The sequence below is a fragment of the Mastigoproctus giganteus genome, chromosome 11 (assembly GCF_048544385.1).
Source record: "Mastigoproctus giganteus isolate SK-2022 chromosome 11, ASM4854438v1, whole genome shotgun sequence".
Lineage (NCBI taxonomy): Eukaryota > Metazoa > Arthropoda > Arachnida > Uropygi > Thelyphonidae > Mastigoproctus > Mastigoproctus giganteus.
In genome coordinates, this window is record NC_143585.1 from 43,056,099 (window position 1) to 43,074,493 (window position 18,395).

At 34.6% G+C, this 18,395-nt stretch overlaps 1 protein-coding gene across 1 annotated transcript in view; it reads right to left on the reverse strand.

Annotated features, from left to right (window-relative positions):
- Nucleotides 1-18,395, reverse strand: part of Lac (septate junction protein lachesin) — a 94,360-nt gene that overhangs the window by 4,740 nt on the left and 71,225 nt on the right. Inside the window, exons 3-5 of the mRNA XM_090384414.1 lie at nucleotides 18,088-18,219; nucleotides 14,309-14,408; nucleotides 6,156-6,428 (exon numbers count right to left, since the gene is read on the reverse strand). Coding sequence (XP_090240540.1) covers nucleotides 6,156-6,428; nucleotides 14,309-14,408; nucleotides 18,088-18,219 — 505 coding nt within the window. The remainder of the gene's footprint in view (nucleotides 1-6,155; nucleotides 6,429-14,308; nucleotides 14,409-18,087; nucleotides 18,220-18,395) is intronic.

Genomic DNA, 18,395 nt, shown 5'->3' on the forward strand with positions numbered 1-18,395 from the left:
GAGGAACACTAAAGAAAAATTTTGAAGTCAAAAGTGCTAATATTTCTTTGGCATTACTGTTATAAGAAAGTTTAGTAGAGGTGAATTAATCTTAATGATCCATGCATGTTAATATTGTATAATAAGGTGTCAAGAATGAGTCCCAACTTTTTGCCAATAGTGCAGATGTGAACTATAATTAAGTCCATTATGAACAATATTTTTTTATCATGAGTTACTTCAGTTTAGTGCAAAACTCTTTCCTCAAATAGCACTACTGGATGAAGAACTGGTTCTCTGAATCCCATTATATATTCAAGTAAGATTACTTGAACCTAACAATACTGAAAACCCTATTGATAACTTTGTATGAATACAGCAATACCTCGCTTAGCACAGCTTCAAACAGCATGGGTTTCACTATAACATGGTTTTCAATTAAGTTTAAGTACTTTGACATGTACTCTACATATATGCTGTGTTGTCATAGCCTGCATATACGCTGTGGTGCCAGAACTATTATCTCACATGCACATGTGCCAATAGCTCCCCTGAGGCAGTCAGCAGCAACATGCAACGGTGTTCAGTATTCTTAATTCCATCCTGACGAGATGACATGATAGTTTTTCAAACTTTTCATTTCACAATTTATTTTTCACCCCTTTAATAAATACAATCAAAAAATATATCTGCATCTTGGCTAGAAATCAATGCCAACAACATGCATTCTGTTTGGCAAATGATTTCACTGGTTTTGAATTGCAAGTTCAGACAATTGTGGAAGAATTTTCAATAGAAGAACTGGAGAAAGTTTTTTGGGGGTTTGAAATGGCCTGTGAGGTGATTATGAATGGAGATCCGAATGTTGAATGTAGCATCAAGACATGGCAAATTTTACAAGATGGGATTCGATGCTACAAAGGCTTGTACGCCGAGAAAAAGAAGAGGCGACTTCACCAGACTTCATTATTGAAATACCTAAATAAACAATAAATCTTTTTGCTTGTCTCTCATGATGTTACCTTTTCATTAATTAAATTTTTAAAATATTTTTTATTTCAAATCCTTTTAATTGGCTATCAAGTGCAAATTGTTTATAGATTTATTATAATTTGTTTATAGACTGTTTCTCTGGCATGCATTTAATTAAAACCCATTATAATTATACCTCAATCAGTATGGTTTCACATAACACAGAATAGTTTCGGTACCAATTATCAGTGCTATACAGGGTATTGCTGTATATGTTTGGCAGCCAGCACTTTCAATTGTTGTAAGTAAACATGCTATATCTTATCCACAATAGAAAGTTTGCTGACCACCAAAAGAAGTTCACCATTTACTAATTTTTATTTTATTTTATTTATTATTCATTTATTTTTTTTTTTACTTTTTTTTTTTTTTTTTGAAAAATTGCATATAAAACACTTGTGAAAAAATTTGCCACAAAATGTTGTGTATGAAATATCTCAACCTACGTGATGTTCATGATATGTCTCTGTACTTCTCTCTCATTGGTCTTTAATAATTGTTATTGCCAGAAAACAGCTTTTATTAATGTATTAACAGAGGAAGGCAATGTTTTGGCTCATTTCTAAATTTACAACTATTGGTACTGCAAGTTAGTTGCAATTCCATACGTTTATTTTCTCTTAAAATAAATAGTTATTGATATTAGTTTTTATTAATCTTTATATATCAGTTAAATCGTTATTGCTTTCTTAAGCAAGGGAAAGTATCATCACTGTGCCATATTTTTTTCATTGTGTCAGAAATAAAAAGTCCATGGAACAACAAAACTATTTGATGGCTACATAACTAGTCATACCACATTTTTTTGTTTACAATGGCTGTTAATAGCTGTTTAATATTTTGGTAAGTAAAACAGGCATGCATGCATGTACTGTATTAACAGTACCTGAACACTGCTACAGAAAAATTTCATTAACAATTGTTGCTTTCATGTGATATTCAAGAGTACAATCAGCCAACAATACAATACAGAGTATGTGTATTTTTCAGAAAACCAGAAAACTCTGAAAATTGGCTTGTCTCATATCTCAAGTTTGCCTATAAATTGCTTGATACCTGCATTGATACCAAAAGATAATAATACGGACTCCACATTCTGAATAAAACATATAATGTTGTTTTCTTCTCTGAAGTGACTAATTTTTTTTGCAAAGATTTTGAGACAATCAGAAGGTATTCCAACAGTTTCCTCTGCTATGGCAGAGGAAACTGTTCCATGTCAATCATGGGGGGAAGGGAGGAAAGAGGATCTAAAACCCTTTACTTTTATTCTTAAAAAGTATTAAAAACTCAACCGATAAAAATATCCCATGGATTATTCAGTGTTTGACTGCATTGCCAGTGCATTCTCACTTTATCAGTACTTGAATTCTGGCATTTCGTGTTTGGTTATATTTATTTATTATCCAAAAACCAGCTCCCCAGGTCCCGATGCTGCCAAATTTCGGATTTTGCATTAGTATATGTGATTTCTGTATAATTTTGAGATAGTATAAACATACTAAAACTTAATATCTAGAATTTAAAATAAGATAAAGAAGTTTATGAAAGGCCAGGATGATTTTCTTACATATAATATTCTGACTAAAGATCAGAGGAGTATATCATTACTACTTAATTCTTGTTCAAAATATGAAAGATCTTTTTACAGGTAATAACAAAAATTCTCATTTTTTCTGTCTGCTGATATAACAAACAATTTTTGTATCTTTTTATCTGTGAGTTGACTTAGTATTATCAGATGAATTTATCATATTATGTTTCTCGATCATGTTACCAATATGACCTGTGGTAAGAGTAACTGATTACTGATAAGCTTCTATGGGAATGCTGAAATGACTGACCACTGTAAGGCCATAAATAAAAAGATCAGCTCTTAATTGCTTCCTTAATTGTTCTCCCGAGTAATGACTGTAGTTCCAAACTTGAATCATTCATAATGTCTTTAAATTATTTAAATAGCATAATGTTTAAACCCCCTACAATAATGTGCTTGTGAAAGTCTCTACATATTTCTTGTACTTATGAGTTGATTACAGTAACAATGGCAGAGAGAGGTATTCATTTTCTATCAGATTATGCACTTTGATAGTTTTTATATTTACAAAAATAAAGCTTTATAAATATCTTATATTTACAAAGCCTGTTATTTTTATAATTACACCCTGAAGTGCTGGTAAGTATTTTAATGAAAAAGTGGTATCAACAGACTTATTATGCAGAATAAAGTCCAACACTGCTTCTATTTCAGATATGCAACCAATTTAATTATGGTAAATTATCCTATCTTCCATCTATCCTCCTCAACCAGTGCTTCATCAATCCAATTTTTAAACTCGACATATCATTGGGTTTAATATAGCTGGGTGGTCAACATGTGTAACTGCTAAATAAGGCTAATGATTGTACTGTTGCAGGAATGATTAGCTGTAAATGCCTCTGACTTAAACGAGAGAAAAAAAAAAAAAAAAAAAGGCAAAAACCTCCTCATGCCAGAGCATAAACAGAACATTTTTAACACCAAGTTGTCATTAACTCAAGATTTCAAAGCATTGTTCATAAACTTTATTGATTCACAATAAATTCCCTCTACTTTTTATTAAATACTTAACAGAAGAAAACTTCTTGGCTACAGTACATAAATGTACTCGAGAATTTTAATTCATAATTAGATGAAATTTTTAATTAAATTAAAAATTTGTAAATTTAAAATTTAAAAGTCAACACACCAAATATCTGAAATATTTGGTGTGGTGACAGATTAAAAATGAGATACGAATATATAAATTTTTATTTTTTTCTTATGGAGGGGGGAACATGTCACCTTCATTCCTTATATATTCAGTTTGTTTACTTCAACCCCTTTAACATTAGTGTTCTTTAAAACAATTTCTTCACTGTTTATCTGAAAATTCCATAAAGGAACATGATGGTACTTTGCCATTAGCACAATCAACTATGGAAATGCAACATTTCAAAATATGAAGTAGCAGCAGATGCATTCTGTAATGATGCTTCTACTGGTCTGTTGAAGTTATATTAGCATTTAACTTATATTTAGCATTGTATTATTCACTTTTGGAAATGGCTACTTATATGCCTTCCTAATCATTGTATATTTTATTTACTTAATTCGCTAACAACTGCATTATTTGCAAGGCTTTTTTTTACTCTATTTCATAGATATTCTTTATATATACATATATATATCGCAAAAGGATTCACAGTAACATTATTATTTCACAAAGTTTTAGATTAATAAAAATAAGTGATAACATCAAAAGTATTATAGAATCACTTTTAGAATTAAACGCCAAACTGATTAGGAATGAATTCCCAGAAAAGTTCATAGCAAAATATCTTAACAGGGGTATAATTATTGCAATTAATAAATGGCACAGAAATATTAACCCTATATTAGTTATAGGGTTAATAAGTATATAAAAAGTATATAAAAAGTGAAGTATATAAAAAATAAAATATGACAGTCATATTTATCCTCTCTGTTCTCTGAGAGCTTGTACCTATGTAAATAATAGGCACTTCTCTTGGAGCATATTACATATAGCTTACACTGTAGAAAGGTTGTACCTATATTTGTTCTAGGGGCAGTAATTAATTTTAATTTTTGAATGATTAAGCATTATTCACTCATATTAGGGTACCAACTAATTTCTTTTAAAGTGAGTTAAAAAATAACAGCCATTTTCAGCTTTTTTCTGAAATCTACCTATTATCAGTAATTTTCCAACACTTTCAGTTATTTAACTAGCTTCAATTTTTACACATTTTATATCTATTACTCAGTTTTTACAGTTTATAACTATTTTCATTTTATATCAATTCCAACAATTTTCTATCATTATCTTCCATGGAAGCAATTGCTTATTTATTTAATTTGGTCTTAAAAGGAATCAAAAATAAGAGGGCATTGCTGGCTTTCATTGTCTTATCTTACTGTATTTTCTTATATTTGAGCAATTTATTTATTTTGGTTTTCAATTTTAATTTCTAGTTCTACTATTTTCTGTGCTTTCTAACATCGTAGGTAGTTTAATTAATTATTTCATTTTTCCACATTTTCAGTTATTAAATTAATTAAATATTTAATTGGTCACATAATAACCAAAAGTGAGAGGGTGCTGCAGTCATTCTTCATCATATATAAGGCAGCAAACTGAGTTATAAATCCTTTTAGCTATGTTGTTCACAGCAGGAAGATATTGTTCATTTTCTATTTATTTCATATCTTTACAGAAAACTAATTTTGATTTTCTATTTGATCTGCTATTTCAGTTAATGCTGATTTATTCTTATTATTTCCAAAAAGCTAAAATTCAATAATATTTTGATCGTATTCATAAAACTTCTATTATATCTGGTAATTTTCTATTAAATGTACATTTAATAGATTTATAAAATGTACATCGGGTATTTTAAAATTTTTTCCAATTAACTTCAAATATCACTACATACCATAATACCAGGATCCTTACTATAAGGTCAGGCAGTTCCGGTAAATCCGAAGTATCTATATAACATGCTGTTTCTATGCTTTTGCTTTCAGCTTGCTAACTCTAAATTTTTAAACCTCAAAATCTATTAGAGAAATTCTAGGGTGATTGAGGACTATTGCTATCCTTATTCCTCCTCCTATTTGCCTTAATTTTGTCATAAGCCTTTCCTTTTCACTACATAAATAAATTGCACTAATTAATAGTTGGTACTCACTTTTTATTATTATTCTTGATTCACTTCCATTATTTTTATTATTAATTTTCACTGTTATCTGTCAGGCTAGCAGTTATTCTGCCAGTTTCCTGCTAAATTTAACATATATTGCATTATTATATTAGAGTATAGAAACTATATTGAAAATATATTATCAGTATATTTGGATCTAGACAAACTGGCAAATGGCAAACAGAAACAGATAGCCTCAGCCAATTATTGATAGGATATATTGAGTGGAGGAAGCCCTGGTTAACGTTCCATTCAATGTATCCAATAATCAATAATTTGCTACATCATTTTAATTTTGCTATTGTATTATAATCTATGTGTTTATTTATAGGGTACAACAATGAAATCCAACTTATATATATAAATAAAAATTAGTATATATATGCTTGAAAAATGCTTACATTCAACCTCAAGGCCAACATTTCTACGAGCCCCCTTTCCTACACTATTGTCAGCAATGCAGTAATAAGTACCTCTGTCATCCTTAGATACATTACGGATGACAAAGGAATTACCAATGGCCACAGCTCCACCTGTCGGTAAAAGTTCATTATTTTCTCTCCTCCAAGAAATGCGTGGTACTGGAAAACCAGAAGAATAGCAATACAGTGTCACCGTTGCTCCAGTTTGTGTAATAATTGACCTGGTACTGTTGTCTGATATAACAGGTGGAACTAAGGGAGAAAAAGGTGAAATTTATATCATATATAGCAATTCAACTAATAAATTTCTATATTTTAAATTAATCCAAAAAACAACCAAAATTACAGGATACATGGAAATGTGTAAAAAATAAATTTAAACCCTATTCTTCTAAACATTTAGAAACTTCTTGGTATTTTCATAACACAGCAGAACAGTTTTGACTTAAGAAATATCGGAACAAGGGAAGCAGGATGTAAAGGTAGGAAGGGGGTAATGAATTGCAAACTACTCCCAATTACTCCGAAAGTATGGATAAATGGGCCCATACAATTTTCAGTAAAACAATAATTAAGAAATCATTTCTGAAAGCAGACATCTATCAAAAACAAAGACTACCTAAAAAAAAATTAAACTGTTCAAAAAAATCTGAATTTTTCAAAGGGAAATATTTTTTCCATTACAAAATGCAATAACAGACAAATCACCAATTATGTATTTTCTATAGGTACTTGTACTCAAACAGTTTTGTATTTATACTAGGAATCAGCAAAGAAAGGTACAACATTTGGTGTGGTACAACAAAATTACCACTATCAATACAGGAAGAATTCACCTTCAAAACTGACTGCTTAGTAGAAAATGCAAGTTTCTTGAGACAGATAATGCACCTGCCTGAAAAAGAAAATGTAGAAAGGGTGCTGGAAGCCTATCTATGCAACTTAGAAAAATCAGTAGTATTCTGTATCCCCTTACAATACATAATGTTCAGTGTAGAAGTAGCCCCCATCTTCACGCTTACTAAAGCACTGGTTGATAACTTAGATGTACACCATTTTACGTTTGACATCTAGGCCATTACTAAAGAAGAGTGACTGGCATGCATTTTAACAAAGATTTTTCTACTGTAAGAATAAGACCACCCTTTTATTCTCTTCACTAATCTCGTTGCCCTTCTCTGCGCCCATTCCAGCAGATATACATCCTTCTTAAAGTGAGGCCTCCAGCCATATATATAGTACTCAAGATGTGGCCCAACCATGGCCTTATAAAAAAGTATAATTACCTCCTTATCCCTGCTAGCAAAGTTTCTGTATATCTTTATATTGATATAAAGTTTCTGTATATTGATAAATATCCCATGAGCTGTCCTGGCAGCATGTCTGCACTGTTCAGAGAATTTCATGTAACCAACTAAGAAATATTGTTCAAGGTTTAGGCCAAAATGGATGTCAGATGAACTAATGAGGCATATGGCAGAGAAGAAAAATGCATGGGATACTTACAAATTAACACATGACACAGAAGCCTATGATAGATACAAGTTGATATGCAACCAAGTTACAAAGGAGGTTAGGCAGGCGAAGGCAGATTACGAGAAATCCTTGGCAAGGGATGCAAAGAAAAACAGCAAAAAGTTCTTTACTTATGTAAACTCTAGAAGGAAGGGGATGAATCAGATTGGTCCACTTGATATTGATGGGTCAACTGTTGATGATCCTGCTCAGGTAGCTAACAAACTAAATGAATATTTTGCATCGACATTCACACATGAGGAGTTATTCAGCGAGGGGAATGCCAGAGGTGTATTCAACTCTAGCAGTAAGCTACAGAATCTTGAAATAACTGGGAGTAAAGTGGAGGAGAAACTGTTGAAGATAAACACAAGAAAGGCACCCGGGGTGGATGGGATCTATCCAGTTATACAAAGGGTACTAGGAAAGTTTTGCAATATGATGCAACAATGAATCACAGGAAGCTGCTTGTTGCTGCATGTTGAGACATGTTCATACGTGCATAGTAGCCGCCGCACCAAGTCGATGGGCTCAGTTATTCATTAGTAGTGAGAGTGTAAAGTGCTTGCGATGGCATCGTGGTCACGAAATGAGATAAGGACAGTTTTGCGGTATAATTTCGTGCGTGGTTTAACCATAGACCAGTGCTTAGAAGAAATGACTCTTGCACTAGATGATGATTGTCCACATCGTACAACGATATTCAGGTGGTATAGAGAATTCCAAAGGGGAAATTTCACTCTGGAGGATTCTGAGAGGCTGGGAAGGCCACGAACGTCAGTTATGGAGGAAAACGTTACTGCTGTGAGGAAAATGCTTGACGAAAACAGGCGAGTGATCTACCAACAGATAGAGGATACTTTGGGCCTAAATGCACCAGCAATTCGTTTGATTCTGCAAGATCATTTGCACGTGAAGAAACTTTGTTCTCTCTGGGTGCCGCATCAACTGACTGAAGAGCAGATGACATGACGTGTGACTTGGTGCCGGGAGATGTTAAAAAAGTTTGATAAGGGACAATCTCGGTATGTGAACAATATCGTGACAGGTGACGAGACTTGGCTGTACTATTACGATCTGCCGACCAAGGCTCAAAACAAAGTTTGGGTCTTTGATGATGACGACACACCCGTAATTGTCAGAAAATCCCGATCTGTAAAGAAGAAGCTAAGTGGTATACTGAACAATGCCTGCCTAAAGTCATTGGATCTATTAAGAACCTGCGGCCAAATTCAAGAATGGACACCTGGTACCTCCATCACGAAAATGCTCCAGCTCACCACGCCAAAGCCTGCACCGAATATTTGACCATGACAGGACTGAAACTTCTCGAGCACCCTCCCTACAGTCCAGACCTTGCTCCCTGCGACTTTGCACTGTTCCCGCATGTGAAAATGAAGCTAAAAGGGAGGCGGTTTTCCAGTGATGAGGACCTTCTACGGGTTTGTGATAACGAGTGTGCTTTACTCCCTAGTGAAACTTGGCAGAACTGGTTTAAAGATTGGTTTCGGAGGATGGAGAGGTGTATTGAATGTAGAGGAAATTACTTTGAAAAAATTAAATAAACAAAGCTGTATTGCAAAACTTTCCTAGTACCCTTTGTATTAAAGGAGGCAGCAAAGGAAATAAGGAAACCCTTAGCCATAATTATGAGAGCTTCCTTGGACGCAGGGGAGGTACCCATAGACTGGAAATGTGCAAATGTGACCCCAATTCACAAAGGAGGATCAAAGGCTGACACAAGTAATTATAGACCTGTGAGCTTAACTTCTGTTCCAGGAAAATTAATGGAGGCACTGGTTAAAGAAGCACTGCAGGATCATTTAGACAAGACTTCAGTTATAGCTCGGACACAGCATGGTTTTGTTAAGGGGAAGTCTTGCCTGACCAATTTGATTGGATACTATGATGCAGTCACAAAAGAACTGGATGCAGGGAATAGCTTTGATATTATATACTTGGATCTTAGAAAGACTTTTGATACTGTTGCACATGGAAGACTGCTACACAAATTGGAGCAGTGTGACATTGGAGGCAAATTGCTGCTATGGATAAAGGGGTGGTTGAGGGGGAGAAGACAAAGAGTGGTAATCAATGGACACTGCTCATCGTGGACTAATGTTATTAGTGGAGTCCCTCAGGACTCAGTGTTGGGTCCATTATTGTTTTCTGTATTTATAAATGATATTGATGATGGTATATCAAGCTTAATGTCCAAGTTTGCGGACGATACAAAGGTTGGCAGGGTTGTCAAGGACACTACTGACACTATGCTGCTGCAACAGGATCTGGAAAGGTTGAGCAGATGGGCTGAGAGGTGGCAAATGAAGTTCAACATTGACAAATGTAAAGTACTACACATGGGAAACAGCAACCCCAGAGCAACGTATCAACTCTGTGGTACTACACTGACAGTGGTAGAGAATGAAAGGGACTTGGGGGTGGTTGTGCAGGCAGATATGAAGTTCTCTGAGCAGTGCAGACGGGCTGCAAGAGTAGCTCATGGAGTATTGTCAATGATATACAGGAATTTTTCCAGCAGGGATAAGGAGGTGATTATTCCCTTGTATAAGGCAATGGTCAGGCCACACCTAGAGTACTTCTTGAAATGAGGTCTGGAGGCCTCATTTCAAGAAGGATGTAGAGCTGCTGGAACGAGTACAGAGAAGGGCAACAAGATTAGTGAATGGAACAAAGGGGTGCTCTTACGAAGAAAGGCTTAAGTTTTGCAAATTACAGTGTCTGGAGACTAGGCACCAGCGAGGTGATCTGATAGAGGTGTATAAAGCCTTGAATGGTTTGAGCATGCTCAATGCTGATGGGATTCTTCCTCTAGCTCAGAATAATCACCTGAGAGGGCATAAATTCAAATTGAGGAAAGACAGATGTAGGATAGACGTGCGGAAATTTGCCTTTAGCCAGGGGTGGTTGGTTGGTGGAACAGACTTCCATCCCTTGTAGTGGAGGTTGATAGCCTAAATAAATTTAAGGCTCAGCTGGACAGGTATTTTGAATGAACAGAGGGGTGAAGTGGAAGTGGGTTTTTTTTTTTTTTTTTGGCTGATGCTGCATAAGCTTGCTTTCTTGCATCAAATGCCTCTACTAATGCTAATGTCTGACTGCACAATTACCCCCAAAGTCTTTTTCATTCTCTACTACCCTGAGTGTAATACCATACAGTTGATAAATTACTCTGGGGTTACTGCTACTCATTTGCAGTACCTTGCATTTGTCAATGTTAAAATTTAACTGCCATTTCTCAGCCCATTGACCCAATTTTCCTAGATCTTGTTGCAGTAGCTCAGCCTGACATCTGTCGTTAACCACCTTGCCAACCTTTGTATTATCTGCAAACTTAGACGTTATGCCTGATATACCTTCATCAATATCATTGATAAATACTGAAAACAACAATGGACCCAGAACTGAACCCTGGGGAACTCTACTAATAACATTAGTCCACTAAGAGCAGTGCCCATTGATAACCACTCTTTGTCTTCTTCCACTTAACCACCCCTTTATCCATAGCAGTAATTTGATGCCTTTGCTCCAGTTTGTAAAGCAGTCTTTTATGTGCAACAGTATCAAAAGCCTTCCTGAAATCCAAATATATGGATGTCAAAATAATTTTTTGCATCCAGTTCCTTGGCCACTGCATTATAGTAACCTATCAGATTGGTATCTAATACCAGACATCTGGAAGTGATCTAATTAAGGTGTTGAAGACTTTGAATGGATTGAGCAAGCTCAACTGATGGCATTCTTCCTCAGACTACATGTACAAAGAAACACAGCATGCAGCTGTCCGAGGTTTATATCAGGTAGAGATTATTTTATCCCAGGAGTGAAAGTGCAAATCAAATATAGGTTGCATGAATTTTGATATTCCTACTTTGCAATAATTCTTTCAAGAATGTGCCTCCAGGTTACTTGAGATTTAGGATCATAGTAACCTATCAGATTGGTATCTGATACCAGGCATCTGGAAGTGACCTAATTGAGGTGTTGAAGACTTTGAATGGATTGAGCAAGCTCAACTGATGGCATTCTTCCTCAGACTACATGTACAAAGAAACACAGCATGCAGCTGTCCGAGGTTTATATCAGGTAGAGATTATTTTATCCCAGGAGTGAAAATGCAAATCAAATATAGGTTGCATGAATTTTGATATTCCTACTTTGCAATAATTCTTTCAAGAATGTGCTTCCAGGTTACTTGAGATTTTAGGATCATAGTAACCTATCAGATTGGTATCTGATACCAGGCATCTGGAAGTGATCTAATTGAGGTGTTTAAGATTTTGAATGGATTGAGCAAACTCAATGCTGATGGCATTCTTCCTCTTACTCAGACTACAAGTACAAAGGAACATAAATTCAAATTGAGGAAGGATAGTTGCAGGAGAGATGCCCGTGACCACCAAATATGGAGGATGCAGAAAGGTCAGAGAATGACCACTGCATATCCCCGGAGCAAAATGGCCTTAGTTGCTAATGCTCCTAAAAACCAAATAACAACAACAACAACAACAGCAGGAGAGAGATGTGTGGAAATTTGCCTTTAGCCAGTGGGTAGTTGATTGCTGGAACAAACTTCAGTCTATTGTTGTGGAAATGGATCGTTTGAATAAAATCACATAAGAACTAGGGAAACTATACACACTTTTACTAAGTGTGGTACCTGAAAAAGCATATGGTTACTCCTACTCTACTTTCAGTCTTTAATCCATCTGTATAGTGAAGTAAATTCAGGGAATTGAGCTACATACACAACATGCAGCTGTCTGAGGTTTATATCAGGGAGAGATTATTTTATCCCAGGAATGAAAGGGCAGATCAAATATAGGTTGCATGAATTTTGATAGTCCTACTTTGCAATAATTCTTTCAAGAATGTGCCTCCAGGTTACTTGAGATTTAGGTTTATGTGATATATGTTCTCCTAACTTGGCATAAAAAATGATTCCTATAATGGATGGCTGGTAGCAATTTTACTTGGTTGCACAACTGAGTAGTAGGTTTCTCATTCTGAGTTGTGGTGGGAATTCAGAAGCTTCTGCATTGGCTTGAAATAGGCAATATATGAAAATGAGCATTGAAAAAGAACATACCTACATCACCATCTCCTAAGAGCACACTAGATTTTACAAAGGCATAAACATGCTCCATAATACATGCCAGATAAAAGCCTGGTATAATTGTAGAAGAGTGCACTGGTCTGCCTCCCATATTATTACAGATAAGACCTTTAGGACGTTCAATTTTTTAAAATAGGTGAACCACAAATGTTTTCTCTGTGACGGTAAATTTTCTATATAAAATGCAACCCAAGAAATGGACATTTTGTACTACTGAGATGGTCTGTCCATCTCTGTGCACTAGGCCAAGTGGTATGTTTTAGTTCAAAACTTCCTCTAACAGACGGTGGCACAGAGACCGTCCAGTAAGCTGACAGTTTACAAGTAACAACCAGTTTTATTAGTAGCATTAACATTCTGTATCACCATTTTGGAATGGAGCAATGAACAAATATCAAACTTTGCTTTTAACTGGGAAAATTGGAACAGAAATGTATGAAATGTTAAAAACTGTTTATGGTGATGAAAGGTTAAGTCATACCAGTATGACTTTTGTACAGATGATTCACTCAACAGTGTGAATTTTGTACAGATGATTCATTCAACAGTGTGAATTTTACAGACAATTCATTCGACAAATTCTCATGAAGAGTTAGGGAAAAGGAAAGTCTATACAAAATTTGTGCCACACAGCCTCACAGATGAGCAGAAGCAATGAAGGTGTCATTATGCAAAAACTTCATCCAGACTTGTCAAGATAATCCTAATATCCTCAACAGTACTGTCACTGGAGATGAGTGTTGGGTGTTTCAGTATGACCCAGAAATGAAGCACCAGCGTACGCAAAGGACTTCAAAATAGTCACTAAAGCTCAAAATGTTTCATTTATAGAAGTCCAAGGTCAAAGCAATGCCGATCATGTTTTTCAACAAACAGGTGTGATTCACAAGAAATCTGTACCCAGATGGGAAAGAATCAAGCCATTCTAAGGTGCTTCAAAGACTATTGAAATACATTTCACAGGTGAGGTTGCAATTCTGAGAGAAAGGCAGCTGGTTCTTATTACATGACAATGTTCCCCACCCCCTTCTGCACTTGCTCTGAAGACATTTATAATGAAACATGGCATTGTACAGATCAATATCCACCCTACTTTCCCGATCTAGCACCAGTAGACTTCCTCCTTTTTCCCAAGGTTAAAACTTCCCTCAAAGGAAAGAAATTTCAGGATGTTGAAAACATAAAGTAAAACATAACCACTGAACTGAATATCAGCTCTTTGAATCCCTTAGCCAACTCTTTTCGGAAGCTTTTAGAATGGTGTAATACGTGCTTACCTTGAATAAAAATAAAATCATTTTTAAACTTCTTCACTTTGTGTTCTTTTAATTGCACCAGTGTGGGAACTTTATTGCTATACCTCATATATGAAACTGCACTATAATAAGACATTATATACTGAGGTTACAGTGTACTAATAATAACTCATATAACTATTAAAATTTCAAAATAAAAAAAAAATAATAATAATTATACTTACGTCTCACATGAACATCCACATCTGCACTTAATTTGCTGGCTGGTCCTGTAATAACTTGGCACTGATAGCGACCAGCATCAATTTCCTGAATTTTAGATATCTATGAAAAATTCATAAGGGATTATGAATTTTTATAATTTTCAAATTATGAAATTATGAAAACTAAGAAAACAAATATAAGATTTTAAATGTAAATAAATAAAAATGTTGTCAAAAAAGGAATTTGTAAACAGAATAATTAATTCACAAATAAAAATAAAAGGGAAAGGTAGATCTTTGAAAATCACATTTTTTTATAAAATATAATCACAATAAAAGTATGAGATATCTGATTTTCTAGAGTCAAAAACTACTCCTTGTTATGACATTAAAAATGCTTTTTTTCCCCCTTCTCTTCTAAAAACAACTCCCTTTGAGTTCCAAAGCTACTGGCTTCATGAATATCCATCCTACCATATCATGCTATGTCAAAAATTTAAAACTTTCTAAAAGTTACCAACCATGCCACTCACAGCAGATAGCATTTAATATTTAAATTTCAGAGTTTTTCAGTAAGTCTAACTTCAAGTTTAGTGCCTTCCTATATATTTTTATATATTTAAAAATGTTACATATGACATTTTAAAGCTTAAATCTTTTTCTATGTAATAACCCAGGCAGCAACATGGGTCATTCCATTAGCATCAGCCATACTGTGTAAGGAGGCCAAAAGCTTCTGCTACTGCTACGTTAGTCAAAAACAATAAATAAAATAAAAAATATATATTTCTCACTTTTCCCAAAGGTCTCTGAACTTCCCCAAGCTGTTAGCCTCAACTAAACATGAAAGAAACTTATCAGAATGATTAACAACTCAAACTAAAAGGCTAAAAACTCAAACTTGCTAGATAAAGGAAAACTTCCTACAATGCAGTCTATAATTCTTCCACTTTAGGTTCCACATTGCCAAGTGGTCAAGTACAACAGTGCACAACACACATTTGAGTAAACTTTGATTGAAGCCCAAATGACTGATAAATACAGTTAACAACTGTATTTATCAGTCATTTGGGCTTGAACATTAATCATCTTGAAAATGTAGCCATTGTCAAAATGATTAATTACAAACAACTCTGACCTAGTGGTCACATAAGCAGAACTTTTTTTTTTTTTCATAGTCTGAATTTATGCCCCCTGGTTTCAATGTCACTTAATACCATGAAACTTTTATTGTTGTCTACTATCTCACCCATCAGAATCTAACAGACCCAATAATATCCTCTCGAAGGTACCTAGTTACCAAACTTGATAACATACACATTCAAAGTCTCTCCTCATATGGGTGCCCTTTAGCCAATTCCACCGGGTGTGTTACCTGTCTTTGAACCTTTTCAAGAAGTTCAGTGTCTTCTTTTTTTTTTTTTTTTTTGGTGTGGCTACCATACTTGTTCATGGTATTCCAAGTGCAATCTCATTCTAAAAACTCAAAATTGGGAGATTGACTTATACAGTGAAATTATAACCTCCTTATCTCTACATGCAATTGTTTCATAAATAATATACCATAGGCCCTACTTGTCACCTCTCTGTACTGCACACAGAACTATGCATTCATCTGTATTACAAATCACAGATCTAGTGCACAATTCAAGGCAGTCATAAAATAACAAGGCTACTTTCATAGTTTTTCATCAAAAATTGCATATAATATCTACAACCACTGGAAGAAACTTGCCATAATGTCCTGTTTTCCAAAGTTGAGTGAGATGTGAAACTTTGCATGATAATTAAACTTCTCTGTAACAAGAAAATTTAACTCTATATTTGGAAAATTTTCAGCTGAATTTTGGGTTTGATACAAACAGTGATTTTACTATGAATTTAACACCACTTCAAAGAATATGAAACCAAATACGGAGGATGCGGAAAGGTCAGGGAATGACTACCGCATATCCCCGGAGCAATATGGCATTAGTTGCTAATGCTCCTAAAAACCAAACAACAACAACAAGAATGTGAAAGTCTGAATAGAAGGTATTCAGTCTATACACTGCTTTGGCAAGTTTCATAGTCATATACTATATATATAATTTATAACTTCCAAGTTTATGAAAGTAACCATATGCCACATAAAATGCAACAATAATTACTCCATTCTTGTTATCTGATTTTTCGATGATCATACTTCTCCGATTTGAACACTATAATGCAGATCACTGTGTTTTCTGTGTGAATGATAGATAATATAACAAGTATTTTAATTTCCAAAGTAATTATGACATTGGATACTTACAGCAACAAAGCAGCATTGCATTTCATTTGTTCCTAGTCCAAAAAAATCCACATGTTCCGCCACCTGTAAACCAAATGTCTCCCCTCTTTGAACAACTGTATGAAGAGTACTGAGAAAACATCTCATCCCTCATCCTTACAAGCTAAAATACATTATAGAGAAAGACAGAGTGCCACACTGTCAATTTTCTTTTAGTATTAGCATTAGTAGAGGCATACGATGCAAGAAAGCAAGCTTATGCAGCATCAGCCAAAAAAAACCCTGCCATTTCAACTCTCCATTCGTTCCAAATACCTGTCCAGCTCAGCCTTAAATTTATTTAGACTATCAACTTCCACAACAAAAGATGGAAGTCTGTTCCACCAATCAACTACCTGCTGGCTAAAGGCAAACTTCTGCACATCTATCCTACAACTGTCTTTCCTCAATTTGAATTTATGCTCTCAGGTGATTATTCTGAGCAAGAGGAAGAATCCCATCAGCATTGAGCATGCTCAAACCATTCAAGGCTTTTATACACCTCAATCAGATCACCTTGCAGGTGCCTAGTCTTCAGACACTGTAATCTGCAAAACTTAAGCCTTTCTTCGTAAGAAGAAAAGGCTTAAGTTTGTTCCATTCACTAATCCCTTTGTTCCATTCACTAATCTTGTTGCCCTTCTCTGTACTCATTCCAGCAGCTCTACATCCTTAAAATGAGGCTTCCAGACCTGTATACAGCTCTTGTTGGATAATGGACTTACTTACTGAAAATGATGATGGTGGCCAGTCTAAAATGTTTTAATGATGAAGCAACGTTCAGAATATATTTCTTGAAGGCTGACAAATATTCAAATTGAAAAAGCAAAAATTTGCATACATAAACCAAACATGTTATGAGATGGCATCCCAAAGTAAATGCATTTTGTGCCATTGGTGCCAACAAAGTGTAAATACCATGCTTCTTTACAAAACAGATAGTCAGTAGTATCTACTTTCATGAGGCCTGTTCAATAAGTATCGAGAGGTAGAATAAACATATTTAAAGGTCAGTGACTTAATCTCATTACAAATAGTGTTTTTCTAAGATGATGAACTTAGCCCAATGATTTTTCCCACTCTTGGAAGTACTTTTGGAAAGCCAATTTTGAAATCGAAAACCTGGGCCATCATATTATTCTTTATTGTTTCTATATCATCAAACTGACATCCCATCAGTTTTTTTTTCAGTCAAAATAGTCACATGACATCACATCTAGTGAATTGGGAGTTGCTAAACTTTGAGCAACTCTGTTTATTCTGTGTTTGCATTACTCAAAGGAATTTACTAAATATTTTGGCATACTGACTATTGTGCAAGAAAAACATATCTCCTGTTTATCAATATTTTTATAAACATTAAGAGCTAAATTTAAAAGTCAACTTGAACCACAAAAATATTTGAAATTCTAATATTATTATATCCAAAAATTTTTAGACATATCCCATTTACAAAAAGAAAATTTATTAACATACAGTAATACTATACCTGTAAGATATACTTTCCTGTGTCTTCATCATGAGAGATCTTATAACGCTTATCTTGCACCAGTGCACTGGTACCAGTTGAAATGAAGTAAACAGCAGATGGATTATCTGTATCAGTTTTTATCCAAACTACCTAGACAGATTGAACAAAAAAAGTGGTAATTCTGATTCTTCATTATAATAACATGCTATACCTAGTTATGTCATAAATATGAACAGCCAACCAGGTGAGCTTTGTACATTTAACATAAAACATGGAATAGGACAACCAACACAAATGTAACACTGCCAACATTCTACATAAACTCA